At 46.1% G+C, this 9,928-nt stretch overlaps 1 protein-coding gene across 1 annotated transcript in view; it reads left to right on the forward strand.

Moving 5' to 3' along the window:
* T265_15021 (hypothetical protein) overlaps positions 1-5,328 on the forward strand; it is a gene marked incomplete at both ends in the record, with an annotated part of 34,699 nt that extends 29,371 nt beyond the window's left edge. The window contains one exon of the mRNA XM_009176254.1: positions 3,468-5,328. Coding sequence (XP_009174518.1) covers positions 3,468-4,075 — 608 coding nt within the window. The remainder of the gene's footprint in view (positions 1-3,467) is intronic.
* Positions 5,329-9,928: the final 4,600 nt, after the last annotated feature.

A 9,928-nucleotide genomic window follows, 5' to 3' on the forward strand; every position in this document is an offset into this window, starting at 1 on the left:
TGATATTTGTGCAGATTCAGAGTTACTCAACGTTGGTTTACAAGCTACCCACCCCACCCTTGTTGATGGGTGAGCTCTCAGGGTGTTAAAGCCTTCCAACTAAAGAAGGTGGTAAGACCTATGAGCAGGACTGCTCTTAATGATTGTGTTCACTTTACATTAGCAAGACCTAATCCTTGTAACATCGATCCAAAAGCGATCATTGCTTTAGAGTCACATGACGGCTGTGGATTGAGCTTGCTTGACCTCGTTTGTATACACTAGTATCCGTGGGTGAATGCTGCTCCCTAATTGCTTGTGATACTACTCGGTTGTCGATCATTATTTCTTTCTCAGTATGGAACTAAAGCGACACTTTCAATGTTATAAAGGCGAACATCTTGACTTCAAAAGAGTGTCTAGGGGACCCCATCTGTCGATTTTATAAAACTGGTGGGCTCTCAGAATTTCCAGTAGGAACTCAATGACTGCGCCGTTGCGATTCTCAACGAGCCGACGGCTTCTTGGATACTTCACAAAGTTGTTTGAGTCAGTTTTTCCAGTCGGTTCTTGATTGTCTTTGGTTCAGCTTCCAGAGGGTTCCGGAATTAAACTTCGATTGATGTAGAAGAGACGGATGGGAAAAAATCTTAAACGTGGACCCAATGAAAATCGAAACGAAAAAACAGAGTACCTGAGTGGGACTCGAACCTGCGATCTTTCGCTACCGACTGGGCTACCGCGGATGCAATTGTTCATTTGAGTTCATGTTGTTTCACCACAACTCCTCTGCCTACTTGATCGATAATTGATGTCTGTCAGTTTCATTAGTGTGACCTTTACAATGAACCAAACGTTGATATCGTCCAGATGCCTCAAGGACATTCTTTGGATAGTAAGATTCCTCTCCTATCTCCTGTCCTCTGTTATATCCCGGGGGTCTGGTGCCCATAACTCTTATGAGGCGATAACTCATCAAGCACTAATGCGTTATTTTATGATACGAAAGGAAAGGCAAAACTTGTGCAAAGGTACTCGTTGCCCTAGACGTGGGATACTAGTTGGGTGTTTAATAGCCAATTAGACTGGAATAAACTAGTTGAAGAGGGGGGATGGAATGTGGGTGAGGGTAGGTGAGCAGAGAGCTACAAGCACTATGACAAATCCTGGCCACCCATGCTAGTGGGTTGTTTTTAGGTATCCATCCCTGAGCTCTTGACTGAAAAGTTGATCCCGAGGAGCAGCTGGTAGTGGGTATTTTATAAGGGACAACATCTGGAGCCAGATTTACTGGTTTTTGGAGAACTGGAACAGGGTACAGAGACTATCGTTTAGCTGTAACACCTTCCGGTGTTCTAGCTGCCATGCTATCCGAAGGAAGCACGAGGGCTGGGATACTACCAGGTTGCCCAAGCCTAGACAGGGAAGTTGAGAGGCAGTGGCCGGGTTCGAATCACGGACCTTCCGGTCAGTAAAATCGCGCTCTAACCACTTGAGCCCCCAGAGACTAAGTTAGATATGTCTCACCCATGATGCCGTTTCATCTTGCGAACGTATTTGGAGTCACTCTTCGTAGATTTTAGCTGTTTTTCAACAGTATCGAACGCATCGCTGGCGGTGAACGCGTGCGGTTTTTTGGGGGGTGGGGGGCAACTTTTTTTAACTCTGAAGGAAGCAGCGTGACCGCCGATTTCTGCTCCCATCCACTTAGCTCGTCCAATAACACAACCAGTGGTAGTGCGGAGGCTCATTGTCTTTTTCTTGCTGCTTTCCGTTGGCGCGGCTACAAATGGACTGATGAGCCTGAAGAAAATATCTTGCATTATCAAGCCCGAATTCACAGTCAAGATTCACAGAATAAATACAATGTCTCATTTACAGGGCGGGTTCCCCTTTCAGAAGGCGATAGAGAATACATAAACTGTACATACTGATTAATTTCGGAATCGAGAAGTCGGTAAATCTTCTCACTAGCCTGAGAACACCCATATCCAGACAAGTGGTGACGGTCAGTAACATAATAAACATGTAAGGGGATGAGATGGACCGAGTGGTTAGAGCGCGAATTTACTGACTGGAAGGTCCATGGTTCGAACCCGACCTCTGCCTCTCGACTTCCCCTGTCTAGGCTTGGGCAACCTGGCAATATCTCAGCCCTCGTGCCTATTTCGTGTCGCATGGCAGCTAGGCACCGAAAGGGTGGTACAGCTGAATGATTTGATTTTTTTTAAGCACCGTCATTATCCTTTATGGTTTTCCAGGTATCGTGATTGGGTAGGCAACGCAGTCTGTCTCATAACACGGTTCATTACAGATACCGTTGAGAAAAGGTGATAGCCAATAACTCGTTGATGAGTGTTGTAAATAGTCATTCATTGAAGACGGTAGCTTTGATGCATGGGGGCCCCTGTCCATGTCGTTGGGCTATATCGTTCAATGATCCGAACTCCTCGTATGTGCAGTTCCAAGATCTCCATATTCGCTGGTTAAAACTTGTGTGCTTCGTTCATCGCTTTGAATCAGTGGTCCAAAAATGATCCTGTAAGAGAGACTGTTCTCCTGGTATGCGAAGTATACGGTGAATTTGTCGTGTCTGATCAACACGTTCTGGGAACTGTTTAATGTGGCCTAATATCAATGATTCACTTAAGTTAGGAAGGCAGTCAATTTTTAGTAGCCATACCGGGGTACGTTGGTTTTGTTTTTGAATGAAAAAAACAACTGTTACTTGTATTGATATTTGTCGCTGAGAGCGTGCGGTGGTTTCAGATGATGAAACCCTAAACAAGTCCACCATAGTCGCCAAAATACCCTATCGATCCGGGTACCTTTATTACGTCATTATGGATTCATAACTGTACCGTGCTGCAATTCTGCCTCATGTTTATTTTGACTCCACCCCCGTTAGAAATGTCTTTTGTCTGTTTACACTCGCAAATAGTTGCCAATCTGTCTGGATAATGTCCGGACTATCCATCCTTTCGTGTTCCATGCAGTTTTACTTTGTACGGTACACCGATTCAATTTACCGTTTTTTCCTCGTTCTCTGTACCCGTTTCTAGTGGTGGCTGTTAAATAAAAAGGTAAAGAGAGGGAGATGACATGTTGTAATGATGAGTCATTTTGCACGCAGGTGTTCTGGAGAATTTGGAACTCAAGTTTTAGTTTTAGTGGTCTGTTACCCAGTTAGACCAACTTTGTTATCGATATTGGGCTTGTCCCAATACTGCCCTCTGTCCCATGAACTGCGTTTTTAGTGACACACAGACCACAGAAGCGCTTGTTGTTGTTTGAGACTTGGGACTCTAGTGCCCTTTGATGATCAATTCCACCGCCATCAGAATCAGGTTCGTTTATTGTAAGACGAAATGCATGCCTCAGTCAACCAGCGCATCATCCTTCTATGGCTGCCAGCCGTCCCTCTACTTATTGCCCAATTGTTTGCTGACCCTGTATTCGCTCACACTTCACACTCGTTCTCACTTTAGGCACCATTCGAAAACGATTCAATAAACCAGCTGCAGCAGTCCGTGCCCGAATGGCGCAGAAATGTAAGGACGAACGCCGTTTTGGTCGTCTCACGGTGACCGGCTCCGGGACAGTCTATTCTGTCGACGGTCAGGATCATAACGGGGGCTCCGGTCTGGTAGCTGCTGTAACGGGTAAATCTGCCATTGTGGGGACTGGTGGTGGGAGTTCACGGAAAGCACGCAAACGTTCCGCGGCCAATCTGAATTCATCCCCGTCTGTACGCCTAACCAAATCATCGAATTGCAGCACTCCACCATCCGAGTTCGCTTCAACTCCAGGCTATCAGCCAACAGCCTACAACGATGACGCGTGTTCATCAACGACCGATTCCAATCAACTACCTCCCCTTGCCTTATCTCCGTCAATGGATCCAGACCATGAACTGTATATCCGGTCATCTGACGACTGTCTTCATCTGCCTACTGTTTCCATTCCACAATCATCTGGGCATACCTTGTCCATGATGTTAATGGTTCCTGGCATGGATACCATTCAACCCTCATCAACAGGTGACACGACCATCTTGTCCGCCAACCATTTACCACCACCGGAACTTGCAAGTTGAGTGTGCCCCTATTTCTGCATCCACCTCGTATCTCTGTCCCCCGCCCACCCACCCACTCTAGCCATCTTGCGTCGAAGAACCACATCGAACGCGGGATTCTCACGCACACACACACACACACTTCATCCACCTGGTTTTCCTTCTCTTTTAGGCCCGGACTTTACTGTCTTCTCTATCTTTTATTCACCAAATAACTTGAAATCACTCCAAATCCCGTTTCTTCTCATACCATACATTGTCGCTTCACAACTCCAATACATCTGTGCAGGGCTATGCTAGCAATGCTGCTGTATTTTCCGTCGTGTTTTGAACACATGTTTTACACCGGTTATCGCAATACTACTCCCGGTTGCCAACTCATCCACTTTGAAACGTCGTACGTTCCCACCCGTGTCATCCAGTCTTCCTCTATCACCTCCCGTTTTACGATCTTCCTCATCGCCGCCTCCCAATGTTCACTCGATGCGTCTTAGCTGTTTTTTTCGTGCTCTTCCTGCGATTCCACTAATGCACACCGAATACTACTTCCGCGCGCGCTCGCGCGCCCTCCAAGCACTTGATCAAACCTAACTGCGGTCTCGTTTCCCCTTATGCAACTTTTTGCAGGTTTCATGCGCATGACCTGACCTCAATGAACATGTGTCTACCTTCTAGTATCTCGGCACCAAATTTTACCTTTGTGGAGTGTGTGCTTTTTACTGCCAGCGATCAGCTCCGCTATTCCATCTCCTCATGCGCATCCCGTATTTTCTACGTATATAAATATACACATAATTTTTACCTCGATTGATTTGCGCAGCCGTGTCGCCGTTTCCGTTGGCGGCTCTGCTGGTGTTGTGCATCTCTTCTTCCGGTCCGAGTACGTGCACGCAGGTGACTTTTCTCTACCTTGCTGTTTTTGCACCGTTGCATGGATTTGATTCAATCAGTATTTGTGCTGGTTTCTCTACTCCCATATGACATTCCGCTGACCAAATCGCATGCGTGTGCACCAACCATCCTCCCTTGCTTCCTCAAACCAGCTCATTTGGGTGTGTTAAGGAGAGAGGGTGTGGGCACTCGCACCGTTCTTAGTATGCGTTCCTTTCTGTTCTTGATACGACCGATATTTCCAAATGTGTGCGACGTCTCTTTTATCTACTGTGTTCGTTTTCTTTTACTTAACTGCTTTTCTTAATATCTTTTGATACCATGTGGTCTTTGTATGTCGGCAACCACAGAACAATATAATTTGTCATTTTCTACCACCAAACCGGTTCGTACTTGGGGATTCGGGTGGAAGTGGATGGGACAGTTTTTCCTACCATTCCAAACACCTGATGTAGGGTTGGCTCGTTCACGGAATTCTCAGCATGGGATTTCGAGCTGTCCCCATCTGGTTCATCATCGTGGACCAGTGAGCACTGTGCGTCAAATTGTTCAGCTAATCATGAGAATGACCCAGCTGTCATTCAGCTATTAGCTTCTGTCGTAACGACTCGGCTGAACTAGTACCAGTTTCAAACCGCCTCTCCCACTGCTTCCTTACCATCAGAGATTGGGAAAAAAAGATGGCCAGTTGCCCGGCGCACCCTCCATCCGGTTCTTATGTCAGAATTTAGCAGGGGTTGTTCAAGCCACACGCTGACGAAACCGTTTAGCGTGACTTGAATGACCGGGCGGAATTCTTTTGCAACGTATACCATCATTGCGGGGAGCTGTTTCGAATTCGCTATAACCGTGTCTTCTTCCCCACTACCATGAAAACCAAGTTATTGATTAAGTTGAACTTATGAGGACAGCGAGTGGTCCTGGATATTGGTCCCAAACAATTGTAACTTGGCCTAACCCTGTGTCTTACGGAAAAGTAAGTTGCGCGCGTCAATACCCTTGGATTTTCCTTCACCTGGATCTCAGGGTGGTAGGCTTACCCCGTCTACTACGTCGGAAGCTTTCCGACGTTATGCCTACGTGTGAATGAGCACTTGTCCGCAACATGCATTTCGATAGGATTTTGTTTTGTGCAGAGACGTATTTGTCCACAATGTGGCCATTCGGTCGTCCTATATGGCAAGCCTACCCCTGACCGTTAGCTCGCTAAATTCCTTGGTGGTATGTCGCCATTGAAGTGTTTGAAGTTGTTTGACTTGGACTGATGAAGCTTTTGTGTCAAAAGCGAAACGTTGCCCAAATAAAAGCTACCGATTGCTTACCAAGCTCTTCTGAAGCGGTGTTTGATAATTATTCAGACAGTAATAACATACGTAGTAGGCCCATCAGTCATTGTGTGCAAATCTATTTACACTCCTTAGCACGGTGCTGTCCGGCTTTGACGCTACTTATTTTATAATTTAAAAGCAGGCGTGTTGGTGACCACGCATTTTGGCCTGTTCCTTACTGGAATCGGGCTCATCTCTAGAAAAATTCAATAAAATTGGTCTCTGCGTTTCATACAAACTTTTATGTTAGCGTAAGAAATGTTGAGGTTTTTGCTGGCTCCTGTGCGAGAATAAGCCAGCTTCATGAACCTCAATTGTTCCATCGGTGGTGAGGTCATTCGCGCAGAATTCAATCAAGATGACATTGAGTTTACTTGGGCTATGGTACCAGTTGCCTCCTTATCGTCAGTCTGTTTCTGTTATGGGTTACGCAACCACCCTCCCTGCAAGATAGCAAGGAGAAGGCGTTGAAGAGAGTCGTCATCATGGTTGTCTCATTCAGACACTGCCACCCAACCGCGCTGTCGAAACCGTCATCGTATACCGGTTGTGGTCACGATTTCGTGCTTCAATATCTTTCCGAATGAAACATCCTTGTCTGAGTCAATTGGAAAACGTTTGGAACCGATTGAGAAGTCATCGGTAAACAATCGGTAGTTTTTAATTAGGTAACCTTTCGCTTTTGACATAAAAGCTTCATCAGGCCAAGTGAACAGGTCGCCGAATTGGCCAGGTTTTTTAGGCAGACGGGGGAGCATCCTGAAGTGGAAGATTAAGGAGCAAGAGCCGGTCGGAACTAATTTGAAACTCCTCCAATTCATCAATTCAAGATTTTGGCAAACGCGCTAGTTGACAAAAGCCGTTAATTGACATTCGACACTGATCTAGTGTGATAATTTGAGGAGGACTTACTGATTGGTTCCCTCAGAGCTGTGTGAAAGCTCCAAATGGTTATTATGACAGTCTTGCGTGACTGAATTGGACGCACGGTGAGAGTAATCTGGTGTAGTGGTGGGACGTTTTTCCGTGGAAAATGCGAGGGTTTGGATGCTGTAACACGTTTAGGGCGTAACTAAGCACTGACTTCTGAATAACGCGCATGCCTTCCTGTCCAGACAGACAGGATCGAGCGTACCCGAGCTCTAGCTTGCGTTATCCGTCTTTTTGCATTGTAGGCTTCAAGTTAACCAGAAGAAAGCGGTCTCAGCTAGTGCTGAGATCTAGATAAAGCAGTGGATGACCTTCTGAAAGGATTTCTAATCTTTTATTTTTCCAATTAGTACTTGTACTCTGAGCACAAAGAATTCGCATATGCGGGTGGTCATGTGGTTTTGTGGCGCGTCGTATCGCTATGCGAGTTGTACCTAACCACTGGCACTTTCTTGTTATAGATAAACAATTCCAATGAAAATTACTCCATCGTTCTATGTTTAATCTAGCTGATTTAATAACCAGATAGTGCCATCGAACTTTACGACTTTGAACACCAGTTGACCGAGATTAATCGCTGGCCACTCCTGATCCGACTGCTGCTCATAGGTTGCGGTTCTTCTGTGCATTTCGGCGAGATTGTTGTTTAAACCGCCCGGCGTTCCTGGTTTCTTCCCCATCTACAGCATGCTGATCTTGACTAGTTTGTTAGACCGTGAAGTTTATGACAATTTCCTTGAAGCCCATCAAGGATGTTGTGTTTGGTCCCCAAGAACACGGTGCTACTCGTTGTTGCGCCCAAGACACACTGGTTATGTCTTCCGTCCCTCAAGGTTCTCCCTCTGATCGCTGGTCTTCACTAGTTGATAACAGCAGATAAGTCCATCCATAGGTCGAATCCTAACGTACACAGTGGTGGTTATTTTCAACAAGGCTTGCTGTACTGTCGATCATGGTAGTGTGATGCAAAAACGCCTGCCTGCCTGCGATTTGTTCACAAGAGGACACTGCGCGAGTCTATTGGCCATGCCACTGTGGTAAAATGGGCTACGATGATCCATGAGTCGAACTGCGGTGAATACACAGGAGCCCTAGTGTCAAGCGTTCTGCTACAGCACCCTTTCGGTGCCTAGCTGCCATGTCACACGAAGGAAACACGAGGACTGGGATACTGCCAGGTTGCCCAAGTCTAGACAGGGNAGGTCGGGTTCGAACCATGGACCTTCCGGTCAGTAAATTCGTGTTCTAACCACTTGGTCCATCTCACCCCGCCCTGGTGTTAAGTCGTATTTTATAGTAAAATTTAGGATGGCATCATCTCGTTGACGTGTGGGTTGCACTGGATTGCGCCTTTCAGCCTCAGCAGTAATCCCCTTGAGAAAATTACCGCGAGGACGTTTTTTCATGTTCCTTATGGGAAATTCCTTTGTTCCGTTTGGTAGAGTGGGGCTTTTATGGCAATTTTAAATTGCATTATGTGCCTAATATCCGACAAGAGTCAAACTTGATGAGTTCAGTATCGCCTTACTCTCTGGATCTAGTTACACTCACGTGGCACTCCGCAATCCTTGGATGTGTGTCAATGTGATGCCTCAACTGAACAGTCCTACAACTTTCACCATCCTCTGTTTCCTCCAGTTAGTTTATGAATATCTCTCTAAGGCTTCCACGTGATTTAGTAAAAAAACACTTCGTTTCTAGCATGCTTCATGTGGGTCAGCTGGTGAAGGTCATCCAATAATTTAGGTGAGGTGCGCTCACAAGATGAGTTTCCGCGATTGGCCCCAGTACACACACATTCTGTAGCTAATCAATATGAGCGTTCCACTGTCTGGCGTGGAATGTTGTTGGGCCGTACTTTTGACGTATATGCTTGTAGTTTCTATAATATACTGCACCTGTCACGTGCTTACAAGCAACCAGCTGCAAGGGTCACTGCACGCTTCGTGCTTTTGAACGACGTCCCAAACGAAGTGCTGATATTGGCGGAACGCCGGTGTGTCGGTGGTTCGGAGTCCACCCACATGAATAAATAGACAGAGGGAGTTCTAGGTTGAAAGATGCTACTCGGAAGCCAAACAACAAAAATAGGATGTCACTTGGATCGCTCAACTTTCAGATCCTGAACATTCAGTAGGGCCCGATTAAACGCGGTTGGGGTATCTCAGTTGCTGGTCTGTCCGGGACCTGCACTCTGCTTGGTATTTTGAGTGTAGAAAAATCAATCAATATTGAAGTCTGACAACAGAGTAGATCTAGTCAATCGCCGAATCCAAACCCACTCGTTGATAATGTCCGCATTCATGAAGGACACAGTAGCCGAAAAGTTATGGATTCCCTCGCAAAACACAAATGTGGCTTCGGAACAACACATTTCCGTCAACAGCACTCACGCTTATATCGGTGGACCACTGGGACAAAATGGAGGGTGTGGTAACTGCAGTCGATAAGGTCTACCTAGGTTTTCAAAAGTGTCGGACGGTCTCAGTATGCCATCAAAACTTCAGGTATGTGCGAAATAAGTACATCGTCGCTAACATGAACCGTAAACTTCCTCTCCAAAAGAGACAACAAGTTTGATGAGCGCTATCATAGTCAAGTGATGTGCACTTCAATGTACCACGGGTTAGTCTGAGGTCATTGGCTGAGTATTATTACCCTTGTTCCGTGATGAATTCGAATTCTCCTATGTTCGTCAATGACGAACATTTCACCCCAGGACAAT

The sequence above is a fragment of the Opisthorchis viverrini genome (genome assembly GCF_000715545.1).
Source record: "Opisthorchis viverrini unplaced genomic scaffold opera_v5_326, whole genome shotgun sequence".
NCBI classification, from domain to species: Eukaryota; Metazoa; Platyhelminthes; class Trematoda; order Opisthorchiida; family Opisthorchiidae; genus Opisthorchis; species Opisthorchis viverrini.